Source organism: Carassius gibelio, chromosome A2 (genome assembly GCF_023724105.1).
Source record: "Carassius gibelio isolate Cgi1373 ecotype wild population from Czech Republic chromosome A2, carGib1.2-hapl.c, whole genome shotgun sequence".
NCBI lineage: Eukaryota > Metazoa > Chordata > Actinopteri > Cypriniformes > Cyprinidae > Carassius > Carassius gibelio.
In genome coordinates, this window is record NC_068372.1 from 27,762,443 (window position 1) to 27,782,204 (window position 19,762).

Here is a 19,762-nt window from a genome sequence, read left to right on the forward strand (position 1 = left end):
CTTTTGGCTGAGGGATTTCTTCTGCCTGGTTTGATTAATAAAATGGCCATTTTGCAGAGCAATCCTGTCTCTTTGATGGGTGTCTGTTGGCGTGTGCATTGGAAAGAACTGGCATTGATTATATAGTTTTAAACGCAACCAACATTTAAATGTGACATTTCAAATGTTTCCAGTGAACTGTACACTGTGAAATGACTCAGTGAGTTAGCTGACATTAGACAAGCCAAGCCAAGGCTTATTTACTCCAAGTCACCTTCATTTTTGTAGTGCTTTGTACAATAGAGACAGATATTTAACAAGTAACATAATTAATAATGACTTTAAAGGGACAATTCTGTCATCATTTATTCACCCTCCACTTGTTCCAAACCTATATTATTAACCTGTATTAATTTCTTTCTTATGCTCAACACAAAATAATATATTCTGAAGGATATGTCAAAAACCACAGAGCTGACCGTAGCTATCGACTTTAATAGTATTTTTTTTTTTTTTTTTTTTGGTTGGTCCCTCACAACCTTTGATTTGGCTGGCCATGACAAATATTCATTTCTTATTTATTTTTATTTATTTATTTATTTTTGCTTTAAAATGTAGAGAACTTTTGTAAATGTAAATATTTTTATTCAAGGACAATGTAGCCTATAGAAGACTTGTACAAAATCTCGATAAACTCATTAATTAATTTTAATTAATTAATTAATCAAATAATGTATGCCTCTATGACAAAGTCCGTTGTCCTCTTGAAACTAGTTTACATTAAATTAATTCAATTTGACTGTTACAATGAAAAAATCACTCTGAATGACCGAATTCTAGTCCCACCTTAAGCGCTGACTGGATGCGCGTCCCCGTGAGCAGTGCGCGGCAGTGAGATCATGCGAGAGTCCACGCGGCTGAAAAGTAGGTTAGCAGGATAGAGTGAGAGGAGAGGGAGGACGACGACGATTCATACCGCATCGAAAGCGACTTTAGTTTTTTGAAGCGCAACAGTAAACCTTACTTTGCGAATTTACTTTGAGGAGCTCTCTTATATTTTATTTTCCTAATAATGCTCACATTCGGAACTGAAAAGTTACATTTAGGTAACTGTCTTATGTTATCTACTTAGTCCGAACAATATTACTCCGCACCCCATAAACTTCGGAGAATCAAGAAACCGCGGTCAAAATGAGAGGTAAGATACTCGGAGCACTGCATAACATTGAACTATTACGCCTACTTTGCATTTTGCTTATAAAACGCTCTTTAAACAGTTTTTTTTCAGCATATAGCTATAAAAATGTGTGCACATATGTTTAAATGCACTGCTTTCCTGTCACAGTCGCCGCGCGGTCACTTGTTACTTAGGAACGCGTTTTTGGCGTTCCATTCTTTGTCAAAAGATACAGTGAATTCGTTGTAAAATGTAAAAATGTATCAAAATCACGGCAGGTCGTGATTCTGGCATGTTTGACAGGTGTGTTTGTTTTTTAAGTAATGAGAGTCAAATTAGTGGAATGTTTTTCTTTATCAAGTAAACTTTAATGTTTCAGTAAACACGACTTGTTGTGAGTTAAACCCTCGCTTTATGCGGTTCTTGCGATATTTTGTTGAGTGTAAATGTTGGAGATGGAGGTGTCGGCTGCGTGTTGTTGTTTTCGCAGGGCAGCATGGCCGGCTGTGTGTGCGAGCAGCGCTCGAACCTGCTGTTCTACTGACCTAGTTATGTCACTGAGCATTACACAGCATTCACAGCAGGGGCTGACTGTGGGAGAGATAGAGCGCGAGCGAGGGGAGGCGCTTTGCCGGAGTCGTGCAGACACATGCGGTCTGTTGGTGATGATGGCCACCGCCTTTGCCTTCCATCATGAACTTGAGTTTGAACTTGAACTCCGATCTTGATCTAGAGGCTAAACAATAAACAATCTCAACTATTTATGTAACAAATGCATGCATAATGGTGACTTTCTGTAAATTCTTGTCGATAAACACGTTTTAAATATGCATGAACATAATATGCAAAAATTAAACACGTGGTTGCGTGGATTTAAAATCTATTATTCTATTTACATTGTATATTATACCGAAATATGTGATGGATTTAATTACATATAACATTAATAAAAAATGTAGTTATTACATGGAAATGTTTATTGTATTATATATTATTTTATAATAAAACTGATTGAGAACTCCAAAATTCAGCAGATTATTTCTCAGCAGCAAATATTTATGTATAATGATTATAAAATAAATAACACATTGCTTTTCCAGGCAGTTTCCACTCTGTACTTTCTTTCCTCTCACATAGTGGAATTATTAAAATTCTGGATCAAAGCGTTTATTCGTTTATAATTAATTGTAATATGTAATTAAATGATTATAAGCTATACTAATTCTGTCTCTGCTTGCAAAATCTTAACAAAATTCTTGGCTTCTTCTTATTCTTCACCTGGGTTTGAGTAAATTTGAAATCCTAATCATTGTTCTTTTTAATTTAACTAATGATCCAAACTCTTTGCCTGTAAGCTCAAAGTGATTCTGTGTCTCTCTTTTTTTGATTGCTCTCTGAACAAATGTTTAAGGCAGTTGCAGGCGTACATGTCCGGACACACTGTTGTGAGGTGGGGTTGTGTTTAAATATACACAGCGTGGCTCATGTTCACAGGCCAGCTGAGGACAGGAAGGATGTAGCAGGTTATGTTCTCTATTGAAAAAGAGCAGATCTGCACTTTGTCAGGAATATTTATTTGTATAAATCCTGGAAGTTTTGCGTGGTCTGTTTTGTGTCATCGATCATTATGTAACTCACATCCTCTCAGTTCTAATAATAAGGCTTCATTTTTATTTAGTCAACACTAAAATGACGATAATCGTTTCATATTAAAGAAAACACACACAGACTAATACATACAGAAAAGAAGCTGTTTTCCCATTTAGAGCCATTAGACGAGTGGATCTTATTTTATAGAATTGCCGTTTTCCTCTCTTACTGTTTAGTTTGGTATCCGTACACCTTTTAAAGTGATCATGACTTGAATGACTTTGGTTTCATGACAACCAGACAGCAGAAACCAAAAGTGACTTACTGACACACTGACCGGCCGTCTTACCAGAAACTAGAGTGTAATTCTGGTCTATCTGCATAAAGTTAATTTCATATTGCTTGAGCGAGACCCAGGGATGTGTTATATAAAATAGGTGAGGTGTTAAATCATTGCTCTTTACTCTGGCCTACATATGCCAACCATGTGACCAGAAACCCTTCTTCTCATCACTGTGACAAGACAGACACATCATTGAGAGAAAATTCAATTGTGATTAGTAACATGGCTACCCCTTATTATATGCAGTTTGGTCAAAAATAAAAAATGATACACAACTGTCTACATTTAAAAGGTTGTTTTGTGAAATTTGTTGGGTCATTGGCTCCTTTTGCATTAGCTTGAATGCTTATGCTGAAAATCGGTTGTGCTCTTCTCTTCTCCTTAATCTAATCTGCTGTCTTGTGTTATTTCACCAAGTTAGACTTTACTGCTTAACACAGTATTCTTTTCTCAAAGCTGATTGGATTACAGTACCTACCTAAACACAGATAACAGCCGCTGCCACCTAAAGTGCATTTGAACCTTTTTCCTGAATCGCCATGCACATAAAAACATTCTTCATCTGTCTTTATTTTTTGTTTATTCTCCATTATATCACACAGATGGCATTTAGAACGTAAGAGGCTGTGGAAACTAAAAGATCATGATCCCTCAGTGATGCTAATATGAAACAGATGAGTACATTAGATATTTTTAGGTCAGGATTCCTCATGAAGTGCAATGGAAACTCTTCAAGAATCCCTTTTAAATTTTTTACTGTTTTTAAATGGCTAATGTAGCAGGCTTAATAGTTAATAGTTAATGTTTTTTTTCTTGAATTTATACAATTATTTTATAATAATTTATATATACATATATGTAAATTATATGTATGTATGTATACACACACACATGTTATTTTAAATGGATAGGTTTTAAATAGAAAAGCCATTATTAAAAAAATAATAATAAATTAAAAAAGCACCTCTGGAAAAGGCTCTCAGCTAATCAGATTCAAGAACCAGAAATAACTGTTGTGCGTACATTTTATATATATATATATATATATATATATATATATATATATATATATATATATATATATATATATATATATATATATATATATATATATATATATATATATATATATATACACACACACACACACACACACACACACACCCACACACACACACACACACACACACACACATATTGTGTATTAATGCACTTTTTTGGGTTACACGTGTATAATTAAATATATAAAATAATGTCTTAATAAAAAGTCAAATGTCACAAATGTCATGCCTTCTCATCGAAACCAGCTCCACCTTAACAAAGAAAAGGGAAAGGCCAATTCAAAATTACATGCATGAAGATCCACCCACAGCTGCCCTCCCCTTTTCACTGAGAAAGTATGTCAGTAGGACAGCGAGTCCACATGGGCATCCTGCCAGGCTGAATTGAGTGACACTGAGTCGGCCAATCACAGACACATCTGCCCAAACTTAAACCAATAGGCTTTGAGAAGTGGCAGGGAGGTGGAACATCTGCATTATTAGACTGAGCAGCCCTGAATTGCGTGTTGGTGGAATGTTTGCAGACGAAGGTTATATAACACTACAGAGAGCGCTACGGGAGGGGCACCCAAGGGCTTACAGATTTTCCATTGCATGCCACAGTGTATCTTGGTCATTGCTTTCAGCTGACAGAGCTAGAAAGACAAAATGGAGGATGTTTTTTTCCTACATAGCGTGTTTTTGCAAGCTTAGTTTCTTCCATTCCACCACTAATTATTGTATAATAATTGTGTTACTATCACAAAACAAATAATTTTTTTTTTAATTCAGTGATTTATTAATTCTATGTAAGAAAGTTCATTATATATATATATATATATATATATATATATATATATATATATATATATATATATATATATATATATATATATATATATATACATGGGAAATTGATTCTTGACATTTTTATAAACTTTTTTTATTAGTGTGAAGATTTTAGCTCAAACATTTATCATTAAATATATAAGAACACTTTTCTTTATTTACTTCATTTATTTTTTCATTTATTTATTTATTTATTTAGTATTTGTCAATAATTAAAAGCATGGTTTCATATAAAAAACATAAATGTAATATAAATATAAAAATATTAGTGCTGTTAATCACGATGAATTGCATACAAAATATACTGTGTGTGTGTGTGTGTGTGTGTGTGTTTGTGTGTGTATTTATATAAACATGAATATACACAGTAGACACATTATGTAAACAAACTTTTATTTTGAATACAACTAATCGTGATTAATTGTTTGACAGCACAAAACATTTGTTATTACATAATAATTGTGTAATTGTTATCACAGAGCTATTTATTTATTTAGTTTATTATTTTTCATTTATTCATTTATTAACAATTTTTTATTTATGTAGTTTTTCAATAAATAAATATTTGCATATATAAAAACAAATATAATTAAATATGAAAATACGTTTTATTGCATAATAATTGATATCATATTTTTATCACTTTTATAAAAAAATAAAAATCAATAATTATATACTTATTTATACTCTTTATACTTAAATGTATCAAATGTAATATGGGTTTTATTTCTGTCTGCATGGATGCCAGGTATCTAGTTTCTAAAAGTCACTACACACTGTTCCACTGATCATATGCGTCGTATCAAGGTCTCATAATACACCTTCAGTCAGAAAATCAATCCTCTGGCTATTTCTGTCCTTCATGTCTTGCAGAGCGTGAGAAATCTCTCTCTGTCCTACTGTAATCTTCATTGGTTGATATTATTTGTGGTGTATGTCAGAATCAGAAAGAGCTTTATTGCCAAGTGTGTGCACCCACAGAAGGAATCTGTTTTGGTGACAGAAACATCCAGAGCACAGACTCGATGACAAGTCAAAAGTGTGTAACAAAATAAAATTAAGTGGGTTAAAATGAATATGTAAAAACAATACACAATTGACAAAAAGACAGTATGTTGTATGTACTGATGTGCCATACAGAAATCATCGATAGGAAATGTGGATAGATGTATGATATATTTAAGAGTAAGTTCATCCAAAAATGAACATTATGTCATTAATGACTCACCCTCATGTCGTTCCAAACCCGTGAGACCGACGTTTATCTTTGGAACACAGTTTAAGATATTTTAGATTTAGTCCGAGAGCTCTCAGTCCCTCCATTGAAGCTGTGTGTACGGTATACTGTCCATGTCCAGAAAGATAAGAAAAACATCTTCAGAGTAGTCCATGTGACATCAGAGGGTCAGTTAGAAATTTTTGAAGCATTGAAAATACATTTTGATCTTAAAATAACAAAGATTAGGACTTTATTCAGCATTACTGAGTGAGTAAGTTCAGTTCAAAGAGGAAGTGGGCTGGGTGTGAGGGGTACAGAATGATTATGCCAGCGCTTTTACTCACTCTGGATGAATACAGTTCTTTTTGCAAATGTGCTTTTCTTTGTGTATCATGAAATCATTTTCCTTTTAATTGTTAAAACAATGCTTGTTTTTTTGTTTTGTTTTTCAGCTCAAATTGAGGTTATACCATGTAAAATCTGTGGTGACAAATCCTCTGGGATTCACTATGGTGTTATTACATGTGAAGGGTGCAAGGTAAGAATTCTGCCTTAATACCCCAATGATTACAATATCATATTTTCTTTTTTTTTCCTTACCCTACATGTGCACTTTCAAAATGACCCTTTTGTGCTCTGTCCCTCCTTATGTTTTACCCAGATGTTATTAGTATGCATCTGTTTTCTGGCTCAGTATATATGACTTTCTGTTCGTCATGTGGCACCAGGGTATACCAGGTAACCATGTTTCTGTTTTGCAGGGGTTTTTCCGCCGCAGCCAGCAGAACAATGCCATGTACTCGTGTTCACGGCAGAGGAACTGTCAGATCGACCGAACCAACAGGAACCGCTGCCAACACTGCCGTCTGCAGAAGTGCCTGGCACTCGGCATGAGCCGTGATGGTGAGCCCAACGAACACTAAATATTAGGAACCATGACTCGAATATTAGTACTGTATGAGGAGAAGCAGGGTCAAAGGCAGCTGAGGGGGACTTCATGTCAACAATTATGATTTTTGCAACTACATGGTATTATTCAGTCACGATTTGAGCCTGATTTGATTCACGTAAAGGGGAAATGTGTGAATGATCTCTTTAAAAACAAAAACCTGTGTCATCATATATTTTATTTATGAATCGTCTAAAAGGTGCTGTAGGGAACTTTTGTAAAAAAATATTTTTTACATATTTGTTAAACCTGTCATTATATGCTGACAGTAGAATATGAGACAGATAATCTGTGAAAAATCAAGCTCCTCTGGCTCCTCCCAGTGGTCATATTGCCATTTGCAGAAACTCCATCGCTCCCGGTAAAAAAACAACCAATCAGAGCTGCGGTCCGTAACTTTGTTTGTGTTCAAAATGTAGAAAAATTTATATAATAAGCGAGTACACCATGAATCCATTTTCCTAACCGTGTTTTTGGCTTGTCCTGAATCACTAGGGTGCACCTATAATAAGTGTTTATATTCGGACTATTTTAGATTACTTCGGGGGTACCGCGGCGGAGTAACCCAGTACCTTTGTGATTCTTCATAGACATAAACAGAGAGAAGTAGTTCCGGCTACGATGTTCTTCCGCAAGACGCAAGCAGTTCTGTTTATTAACCGCTAGAGCGCCAAAAGTTCCCTACTGCAGCTTTAAATCAGGACTTAGTGGTTTATGTAACAGACGACACTAATCATTTTCTTTGGTTTAATGATTCAGTGTAATAGAATTAGAAGTGTGAATTTAAGACCCCATATATATTGAAGATAAATTAAGAGCTATTTGTTTTCACCCTAGAAATAGAATACATATATTTATCTATATAAACTTCTGTACTGTATATTTGTGTGAGATATTTATTTGAGAAAATATATTTTGAACCAAACAAAACAGTTTTTTTTAAACATTTTTTTAACAAACATGTAACAATTATATTATATTAATGCACTTTACAGTTTATTTTTTTTATAGATACAATATAATTATTAATTTATAGCATTAATATTTTGCAAATAAAAAAACTAAACAGTCATAAATACAGTAATAAATATAATGAATATACAATACTGATAAGTATGTTTGGGGTTGGCAATGTTTTTGAAAGAAACCTCTTATACCAACCAGGGCTTCATACGTTGAATCAAAAATACATTAATATTGTAAAATACATACAATAATATGGTAAAATATTAATGCAATTTAAAATGACTGTTTTGTATTTCCATGTGTTTTAAAATGTAATTTATTCCTGTGATTCAAAACTAAATGCAAATTTTTCATTATTAATATGCAGTCATTCTAATAGGCCGATTTGCTGATCAAGAAACATATATATATATATATATATATATATATATATATATATATATATATATATATATATATATATTTATCAATTTTGAAAAAAATATTTTTATGGATCCTTTTCTCATGATTCTTTAATGAATAGAAATTTTAAAAGAACAGTATATATTTGAGATAGAAATCTTTATTTTAAATGGAAATTATACATGCCTTTGCTGAAAGCAGTTTTTGCATTCTTACTGAATAAATTATTTCAAAATATTAAAATATATGAATATTTCTTCAAAATAAATAAATAAATAAAATCAGATCTTAAACTTCTGTAAATAAATACTATATATAATGTAAATTATACTAAGTGAATATGCAATACTTTTTTTTCTGTAGCGGTGAAGTTTGGCCGAATGTCAAAGAAACAGCGGGACAGCCTGTACGCAGAGGTGCAGCGGCACCAGCAGCTGTCTCGGGACTGTCTGGCAGGTTTGGGTGGTGGTCTGGCATCACATGACCGTGAAGAGACGGGTGAAGACATCACACACAGTCGGCCATACAGCAGTGGTGGTTCGAGCTCTAACCTCAGTGACCTGGACGACATCGCCACGCTGCCTGACGGTTTGCTGTTTGACCTGCCTCTCACCCCAGAGGAGGCGGGCGAGTACTGCTCTCTGGAGATGCTCGGGGGCGGCCGAGGGTCCGGGAGTGCTGGAAGTGGAAGCTCGTCCAATCAGAGCTCTCCAGAGCCCAGCACAGTAGATTTGGCGGAAGTGAAGCATGAGTATATTCTACCTGAAAACAGTCTTCTTACACACTCTCTCCTGGGATCTCTACCAGACAACTGCTCTCTACAGGACATAGGTGAGCTGTCATTTGAGATTTTCATTTTGTGATCTTGTCCTTTATTCATTTGAATCATTATGCTAATATAACAAGGATAAGATACTGACATTATTTTAATAACAATTTTCCTCCAAATGTTTATTACTATAATACAATGAAAATCCTCTTGTGCAGCTATATATAGTTATTTTTATAGATTATATAATTGTTTATATATATATATATATATATATATATATATATATATATATATATATGTGTGTGTGTGTGTGTGTGTGTGTGTGTGTGTGTGTGTGTGTGTGTGTGTGTGTTTATTTAATTATAATTAGTACTTTTAATATCTATCTAAAGGTATATCTATATAACATATTTTTATACTATTTGTTTGTTATGTCTGTTTGATATATTTATTAATATCTAGATAGACGGATACTAAAGGCAAATGTGTCAATGTGTTGAATTTCTGTTTAGAGCGAATCACTCAAAATGTGGTGAAGTCTCACCTGGAGACGAGTCAGTGCACCACAGAAGAGCTGAAAAAACTCACCTGGAACCTCTACACTCCTGAAGAAACCCGCAGCTTTCAGCTCAAGGTACACCCAGCATTATATCAGACAAGTACATAACAGATACACAAACACAGATGTATTAACAATCTCGGTGCATTCAGTCTGCAGAATGGATGTGGCAGCAGTGTGCCCTGCACATAACAAACGCCATCCAGTACGTCGTGGAGTTCGCTAAACGCATCTCTGGATTCATGGACCTCTGCCAGAATGACCAGATCATCCTGCTCAAAGCAGGTCAGTGCTGTCTTTGTCTCACACGGATTACAGATGAGTAATCCCAGATTATACAACCGATTTCTCACTCGCATCACCTTATCCACTCAATGCCATGATGTGGCATTTCTGATGTGGCCCTGGGTGGCCGTTCAATCTCTTTATTACTTTAATCACATTTAGTAATGTTCTAACACTCTGAGTGTCATGAGCTTCATCTTTCATGCTACATCTAGAATACTCTGAGAGCAGATATTGACATGATGTAATTCAGATAATGGCAAATGCAAACACACCCACAAAATTAGTGTTGAGTGCAATTTGCACTAGGCGAGTAATGCAGAATGTTTGGTTGTGAAGGATGCATTGTAATTCACACTAGGGGAGCTTATTTCTGCCACCGAATAAAAAATAAGAAAGGCAATTGTGACTTATTGTGTCACTTTTTTTTTCCTTTAAACTTTTTGTTTCTATCTCACAATTAAGACTTTTTTTCCGAAACATGAGATATAAGCTCAGAATTGTGAAATTTTCTTGTAATATAACATGCATATAGTTTAAACTTAAATTAAGACTTTCTTCTCAGAATTGTGAGGATAAAAAAGTCTGAATTTGCAGATTGTAATTGAAAAAAAAGCTTCCACACCAAACACCTGAAATAATTATTTTTAAAATAACTCGACTGCACTGTATTTGGATATATGTCTGGATAGAATACACTTAATCATTATTTTACAGTCAATCAATGTTTTTTCTGCTTCCAGAGTTGATAAAAATCTACATAGATGCAAAAAACTAGAAAACGTACAAAAACGTAATGCTCGTGCAGAAGTGATATTTCATAACATACAGTGGCTGGTTAAGAAGGATTGTAAATGGTTACATAAAAAAAGTGAATTTTATGTCAGAATGATGTCCAAAAGATGCACAACTGTTTCGTGAATTCACCCCACAGGATTCAGTTCTGTCCATGTTTTTCTGTGTTCAATTTTATTCTTGATACTTGCACTAATGCTTGTCTCATCTTGTGTTTGTTTCTCCAACATTCTGTCAACTTCTTTCTTTCTTTCTTTCTTCTATCTTTCTCTGTCTGTTTTTCCTTTTGTCTCTGTCCTCTGTCTTTCCTGTTCCCCCCACCATCACGTTTTTTTGGCCACTCTCTTTCTCTCTATTACTTTTCCAGGATGTCTGGAAATCCTGTTGATTCGAATGTGCCGTGCTTACAACTCTTCAAATAACACAATGTTTTTTGATGGCAAGTTCGCCAGTCCTCAGCTCTTCAAAGCTCTCGGTGAGTGTCCTGATATGTAAAGAATATAATGCATTTTAATGGTTACTATTTCAAAAGTATACAGTATAAGTGGTAACACTGGAAGCCTTTGTTTAATTCATCATAATGGTATTCATAATATACATTGTAATACATTATATCTTTTCCTAAATAATTGTATATAACATTTGAAGGTTTGTTTGTCATGTATTTTAATGCATTATACTTTTCTTAAAGTGCAACAGTGAATAGATAAGTATTGTATAATAACGGTGGTTACAGCTACTCATGAAATCATTCAATGCATTATTAGGTGCATTTAAGGCATAATTAATGCAATTCATGCAACTACTTTTCCAAAGCATTCTATTTAAAGGCTTTAAGTAAAGTGTACACAGAATAGCTATGGTTGATTTAAATGTGCAATATATAATACATTCATACTGGGTTCAGGCATCTCATAATTTAATGCACTCAGTTATACTTTCCAGATGCAAACTAGATGTAATCTGTGAAATCAGAATAGCATGCTAACATACTACTTTATTATTTATACTACTGAGATGTTTTTACACAAAATTGCATTACAAATGCAAAATAAAATTTTTGGAAGAATAACTAGATACCCTTGCGAAACTAAACATGCAGGTAAGATTAAGTAGTGGTTAAGTATCAAACGTAATGAGGTCATGTGATCACAATGTTGCAGTAATCTGCTATTTGAAATGTGTGCAGTTCCAGAATGTGAAACTGTTGGGTAAAAAATAGTAGGCAGTATTCAGTTCTGTAGTATTCCACATCAAACACATCCTCTTTACCTTGTAATGCAAAACACCAGCAGCTCTTAAGAGCAAGAGCAGAGGCGTCATGAATCAATAAGCCACAAGAGCTAATGGGTTTTTAACCCAGTTAGTGAATACAAGCGATGCTCGAGCGAGTAATAGCTCATCAAAGTTAAATGGATGCACTGCAGAAAGCACTCTCGTCACATAATATATCAAATAAAAACCTTTATCTTTGAAAGAAGTTGATAGAATTATTTGTAGATTGTTCCACATATTTTTATTAGCTTTTTTTTGTATATGCTTAAAGCATGAAATGAAATTCATCCTATCTATTTTTAATGCATTTTACAGATTTTGTGAACAATTAATCCATGCATTTTTAATTTAATTCTGTATTTTGTAAACGACTTTGTAATGTTTCATTAAAATATCATAATTGTCTTCTGAAAATAACATATATTTGGTGATACTTCAGTTTCATCACAACTTTAAATGCGTTGTTAATGTTATGATAAAATGCACAATACAAACATAGAGGCAAACTATGATATTCATGATAAAGCAATGCTTGAAACTGTGTTATTCTCACAAATAACCTAAAGCTTTGTACCCAGAACATCTTATAATTTCCTTCATAATTATTGGAACCCAGTAGATCCATTAAATAATTTCATGCTAAATAAAACCAGATTCTGTGCAAATTTAGGCCCTCAATGGAAATGTAATTTGTTTTTTTCGTCTTTAGCATGGTAACTAGCATGTGCATATCTTTGTAGGGTGTGATGACCTGGTGAACGCTGTCTTTGATTTGGCTAAAAGTCTGAGCCGTCTTCAGCTGAGTGAGGAGGAAATGGCTTTATTCAGCGCTGCGGTCCTGCTGGCTCCAGGTGAGACTCTCACACACGTCTGCTACCAATTTAGAGTTTTGTTCCCTGAAGCAAAGGTTTATAAAGCTGCTTTTATAGGCTTTCCGGAAAAATTTGCACACAAGAATAAAAACCCCTCTGCTCTGTGTTTGTGTGGCGCTCAGATCGGCCGTGGTTGACAGAGTCTCAGCAGGTGCAGAAGCTCCAGGAGAAGGTTTACGTGGCTCTTCAGCACAGCCTGCACATGAACAGAGCCACTACTGAGAAACTGGATAAGGTGACGAGCCATACACGCAGAGCTCATTACAGATAAACAGTTGAACTTCAAGAATATTTAAGAAAAAATTATTAAAGCACTAATATTATGAATCAGCCAAGGAGAGTAACAAAACTAACAAAACGTTCTCAGTCAATGAATTTCAAGTCCTAAAATAATTTGTGATTTAGTGAGTTATTAAACTGATTTGTGAATCAACTGTTTTCAATTTTGATAATAATAAATGTTTCTTGAGCAGTAGATCAGCATATCAGAATGATTTCTGAAGGATCATGTGACACTGAAGACTGGAGTAATGATGCTGAAAATTCAGCTTTGCATCACAGGAATAAATTATATTTTAAAACAGATTTCAAATAGAAAAGGTTAGAAAATAGAATGTTATTCTAAGTACCATATTTTTCGGACTATACGTCGCACCTGAGTATAAGTCGCATCAGTCCAAAAATACGTCACGATGAGGAAAAAAACATATATAAGTAGCATTTATTTAGAACCAAGAACCAAGAGAAAACATTACCATCTACTGCCGCGAGAGTAAAGTGCGCCCTCTGGTGGCTGAATACTTTAATGTTTTCTATTGGTTCATTTCTCTCGGTTCATGTCAAATTCATTTTGATAAATAAGTCGCACCTGACTATTAGTCGCAGGACCAGCCAAACTATGAAAAAAAGTGCGACTTATAGTACAGAAAATATGGTAGTAAAAATTTTCATAATATCACGTGTGGCTGTAGTATTAATCACACGATAAAGGAGTAGAGTCCAAGAAAGTAATTTTAATAAATCCACAGGGAGCACAGAACAACCACATGGGCACAAAACATCCAACATCATTAATACAGGACAAAGAAACTGAGAGGAACACCGCATCCTCACGCCGAACAGTCCAAAGGAGGAGGTTGGGTGGGGGTTCAGGAGGAGGATGAGGCGCAGGCGAAGGGCAGACAAAAGGGAGAGGACACACAAGAGTTCATAGAGCCAGGGCAGAGTAGACACTGGGAGAAGCCAGGTGGAGATCGACCACTGTGGAGTCCCTGGAGGGGAGGAGCCATGGTGGAGGTAGGGCTGGCGACACCTGGGGATCGACTGACGGAGATGGAGCTGAGGAAAAGGAGCCCAGGATGGAGACGGAGAGCCGCAGAGCCAGGGTGACATCGAGGTTCTGGAGGGCCAAGGTGGAGCAGACAGCTGGTGCGAGCTAGGCAGAGGCGGGTATCCGGAAGACTGTTGGAGCCGGAGGGACGGTGGAGCGATTGGGATGACAGGCACCAGTGGAGATCAGGGAGCTAGGAGCCAAGGCGGAGCTGATGGGTCAAAGGGCCGAGGTGGAGATTGGGGACCCAAACGCCAAGGTAGAGAGCTGGAGACTGGCAGACCCGAGGCAAATCAGAGAGCCTGGATGATGCTGACTGAGGGTGAGCTGAGAAAAAGCAGAGACAGGGCTGAGGAACTGGCTGGTTTTAGGAGAGGAGGTGGGGGAGAGAGGCTGGGCAGAACCAGCAGAGACTCTGGTATTATCTCCCCAAACCGCTCTATTAAATCCACATTAAAAATATATTTTAGTTTCCTCATTTCCTCATAATATCCAGAGGCCAGTTGCAGCTCATCCTCGGAGGCGGGCGTGTGGGTGGGACTTCCCTCCAAGCAGTTGATGTCCAGTATTAAACCCAAGGCGATACACAGTGTTACCGGCTCACGCACCTGGTCAGATGTGCCTTGAGGCTCTGGCTCCAGGGCGATGATCCACACTGTCGCTCTTGTTTGCGATAGCTTGTTGATTACGTCGTGCTCTGGCTCTGTATAGCTTGATGGTGATGGCTGGCTGGGCTCTGGATTGGGAGTGGGGCTGGAGATGTCCTCAGCGGGGCAAACAGAGTAATATTATCCATTATTCTCCAGCACCTACTCCACGAATGCAGCAAAACTTCCTTGAGGACCTTCTATGTGCAGGCTAGCGCAGAACCAAAAATCTTACCATCTTCCCGGGCCACTCATTGTGTATTTTCTATTAAGTCAGCCTAGCTCCGGGAAGGTGCTGAGATTTACCAGGTTGATAAAGTCCCTTATGTGGTCCTCAAGGGAGCAATGCTCCATGCAAAGGAGTTGGACTGTTGGCAGGTGCATCAGGGAGGGCTTAAATAACTGGAGGAAAGTGATCATTGAGAACAGAAACAGGTGTGGAGTTTATTGACAACTAAGAGAATAGATCAACAAGGAAACTCAGGAAAACAGGAATTCAAAAACGTAAACTGCAGACTTGTTACAATCACATTTTTACTGTATTTTGGATTGAATATAGAAAGACTTCTTGTGTTGCCCCTAAACTTTGAACAGTAGTATATCTTCTGTTCCACTGTTTGGTTGATTTGCTACTACTAAATAGCCATGCAAAAAGTATGTTTGTGCTACAATCCAAAGGACAGGCTTAAGACATCCAGTATTTTTAGTTTGTTGTCTGAAGTGTCTATCTATTGTGTTTTGCAGATGGTGTCCAAACTACCGCAGATGAAGTCCATCTGTAACCTACATATAGACAAGCTGGAGTTCTTCCGTCTGGTTCACCCAGAAACAGCCTACAGCTTCCCTCCTCTGTACAGGGAAGTGTTTGGCAGTGAGATCAACTTCCCTGACTCCACCAACAGTTAGAGAGAGTGGGGAGAAAGAGGGAGATAGTGAGGGAGGGAATGACAGAGTGTGAAGGGGAAATGACGAGTGAGTGTTAAGGAAAGAGATGCCATTACATGTAAAAACAGCATTTCAACCGAACACCTTTGAAAAACCTCCAGGGAGAATCCTCAAGTCTGTTGCAGCACTATTAGCATACATACACACACAATACACTATAAACATACACCCTTAACCTGCTGCGCATACACTCATACACAAACATTAGGGCCAACAAAATATGTCAGATTCGACCACAAAAAACATTTTCATTCATAATGGGATTATTCCTGGAGTTGCGCTCTCAAATCCATTTTTATTTCATGGAAAATATCTTTTATGTACAGATGTATGCTTGCAAAGGCTTTAGTCCCAACTTGATGTCTAAGCATGTCACTATTGCTTCTGCATCTGTACACAGAGATATTTAAAGGAGTTTTATAAGAGGTCTTATCATTTTAAGAATTTAACAGGATAAAACTCTTCCACATGAAAATTCAGGAGAGCACAAGACTGCAACAAACTTATTATTCCCTGCTGAATCACTCTAAAAGCACTAATATCACATTTTTTCCTCCCTCTCCCCTCACTTTTTCGCCCTCAGACGAATCATGAATGTATCCCAAAAGCACTTATTTTGATTTGAGACCGAATGTACACAATGCACTTTTGGTCATGCGTTATGCTTTATGAGACTTTATGACAATCCACTTGGAAAAACAAAACAAACAAAAAAACTGGTGTGCCCATATTGTTAATTAAAAATGAAGGGACCAATGTTACCAGTACTACAGGAACATTCCACATTAAATACAAGTCAAGCTCATTTCTCAGTTTAAAATAGCTATATTTTTAATTGTTTAATTTAATAATAATCATTAGTAATCAATAATAAATAATTTTGAAAATAATATATTTAGACAAAATAATTTTCAAAAATAATTTTCAATAATCTCTGAAAATGAACAAGTATTGAAAGAAATGCACTTATAGTGGAAGCCTAGGGGGCAGCTGTACAGTTATAAAACAGCTGTTCATAACCTTACAGTTCATAACTGTATCTGATAGCATCTGAGTTTAACTTGTATTTAACCTTGAATATTCCTTTACAGATATTTAAACAAACCAGGTTTTATTCATCCACCTGGTAATCACAATAAGTGTGCAGTCATAGCCAAACATTTGTGAACAACTTGTTTTGTTACAATAACACAACAGCAACCACACAATCCTCACTTTTACAGTTATTTACATGACCTCATACCTCATATTCAGCTGAATTTGTCACATTTAGTACAGTATTAGACTCTAGTTAACAACTTCTGAGTGCAACAGTGTTTAGCATTAACACGTAATTATATGCAAAATGTATTCAACAGAATACAGTCTTCTATATAAAGGGTTTGCAAATGATGGCATGACTATAAAGAATAGAGTGCATTAGTGTCCGTACAATTTTTCAGCAGTGTTGGTTTTGGAAGTATTTTTTTTTACCCCAAAGTGATTTTGCCTTTGTTAAAGTGTTACAAGCCATGAGCCAAACCAAAAAGCTACAAGGAGAATTACTACATAACATAAAAAAAGTGGCAAAAACACAGGAACAAGATTGTATTAATGTCTTTAGTGAGGATTAAAACTCATGAAGCACCGCGACTGACAATCAATTTAATGATGGTGAAATAAAAAACGATTCATTTAAAGTTTTGGACTGAATCAATAGAAACAGTATATTTTAAGTTTATTTCAAAATATGCACTTACATGCATAAGTATTTAAGTATTTTGACTCATGTCATTTGCGTTCCCTTCAAGCTCTTTTGCTGTGATTTGTTGGGTGCGACTGATTGGTGTGATTGTCTGCACAGCATCATGGGTAATTGTTCTCATTACAAATTCCACTGTTAAATAAAACTGTCCACTATTTTAAACATAAGCTGAAATAATGAAAAAAGTTGGTTGTAACAAAATAATATACAAACAATTAACAACCTTGCCGCTCCAAAACAGTTTTTACTTCCAGAACCAGACTGCTGGCAAGTACAATATTTGACACAGTTGTTCCACCCACACATGCTCTTGTTTGCTCAGGCACATTTTCACAGTGTTTGGTGCTGCACCTTATTTTTTTATTTAATTTTTTTTTTTAATGCAATGAGAAACCTCAGTCCAACATCCCCTTCCCTTGTAAATGCCACTTTAGAATAAGAAACAGTTAAATGTTCATTTAATTTATATGGACATTTCTAAAAGATTATTTTGAATAGGAATGTTAATAAATTAGAATATTTAGTCAAGAAAGAGAAAGAACGGTGGAGCAGGAAGAGAGATAGAAATTATAAAAAAATAAACAAGCCAAGACTTTCATCAGCCGGCTTTTGACTGCCTCCAGCATGTGCATGGGAATACTGGATACAAAAGATGAACTGGCATGAATTTTGTTCCGGAACTGCCCTCCACAAGTGACTTAGATGAAACGCTTACAGGAGACGGACAGTTATTCTGAGCCAGGCTGGATGGCTTTTCGACATTGTTCTCTGGGACACACACAGAGCTGGGATGACCTTGATGACCCCAGTCTCATGTTAAGAGAACCTTCCTCGTATGGGATCACCTGTCTGATGGTCTTCAGATGCTAAAGCATTTTCACAAATCGAACGAAAAGAACAAGAGAAGTAGAGATTCAATCAAAGCTCAGTCCAGCAGGTTTCAGGTACAGATGCAACTCGTGGCCAGTGTGGTTCCTGTTGTATTATTCTGTAAATTGTTGATTGTATCTTCTTTTGTCCATTTCTGTGACCCGGATCGCATTCTTCCATCTTATTTTTCCGTACTCATGCACCAAAACATCGCTTCTACAGAGTTCTCCACTACTCTTGGATTTTTTTATAGTACTACTATATATACTTCACAACTGGTTTTAAGTGCTTGAGATGAACGAATGAGCTTGTATTTTGTATGAAAGATAAAATATGATTTGTATCTCGTTTTTTAATGAACAAGAGGAAATCTTGTCTTTTTGTTCGCCCAACATTACAACCTCTCACGTCAAGGAGTGTAGCCTGCATTTGTTTAAGAATGTGGAGTATGGGAATTCTGTCTGTGTAATGTATTTTTAAATGTGTTGTTTGGATAATCCCCATCTCTAGGCCTTTGATGCATGCCTTCCTGTTAAGACGAAATTGTGTTTGTCTCATTCAGTCACCCTTTAAAACAGTTTCTGTGGTTTCATGTTTATTTCATTTTTGTAGAAGTAATGTTTCTGCTCTGTGTGTTTCACAACACACACACACACACACACAGATTTATTCTCAGGAAGATGACTGGTCTCTCTCTCACCAGTATCCTCTGCCGACTACACACACACACACACACACACACACACATACACACACACAGATATATAACGCACACATACACACTTTGCACCGAATAGGAGACCTGTATTCTTGATCACTGTGTCCTGTAGCTATATTTTATATATATATATATATATATATATATATATATATATATATATATATATATATATATATATATATATATATATATATATATATATATAATATGATTATTATTATTATTGTGAATGTCAATCACAAAGTGTCAAAGACCTTTCTTCTTTCTGATAATGTACTATTATATTTTCTTTCAACCTGAATTATAAGACACAGATTATGACTTAATGAAAGAAAAGAAAAAAAATAAAGATGGATTTTATTCTTGAAAAAGAAATGTCCCTTTTGATTGGTCTGCTTCAGCGAACTTTATTTCAGTTCAGTTACTTATAAAC

General features: G+C 35.7%; 1 protein-coding gene across 3 annotated transcripts; it reads left to right on the top strand.

Moving 5' to 3' along the window:
- Positions 1–894: 894 nt before the first annotated feature.
- Positions 895–19,209, top strand: LOC127935877 (nuclear receptor ROR-beta). 3 transcript variants are annotated; one of them, XR_008148198.1, is made up of 11 exons: positions 895–1,177; positions 6,650–6,735; positions 6,959–7,100; positions 8,878–9,345; positions 9,799–9,920; positions 9,998–10,130; positions 11,293–11,400; positions 12,941–13,051; positions 13,195–13,307; positions 14,101–14,724; positions 15,794–15,943. XR_008148198.1 is itself a non-coding variant. In XM_052534086.1 (10 exons), exons 1-10 carry the CDS (start codon positions 1,171–1,173, stop codon positions 15,953–15,955), a joined length of 1,452 nt encoding a protein of 483 aa, XP_052390046.1. In that variant the 5' UTR covers positions 896–1,170; the 3' UTR covers positions 15,956–19,209. The 3 variants fall into 3 exon arrangements, 1 of the variants encoding a protein (XP_052390046.1); XR_008148196.1 differs by lacking the exon at positions 14,101–14,724 and adding an exon at positions 16,270–19,209 and having other exon boundaries at positions 896–1,177; positions 15,794–16,216; XM_052534086.1 differs by lacking the exon at positions 14,101–14,724 and having other exon boundaries at positions 896–1,177; positions 15,794–19,209.
- The last annotated feature ends 553 nt before the right edge of the window (positions 19,210–19,762 follow it).

Excerpts from the sequence above, each read along its gene's own strand:
- LOC127935877 (XM_052534086.1), top strand. Across the intron at positions 6,736-6,958 it reads TTACATGTGAAGGGTGCAAG|GGGTTTTTCCGCCGCAGCCA; the intron begins GTAAGAATTCTG and ends TCTGTTTTGCAG. Across the intron at positions 7,101-8,877 it reads ACTCGGCATGAGCCGTGATG|CGGTGAAGTTTGGCCGAATG; the intron begins GTGAGCCCAACG and ends TTTTTTCTGTAG.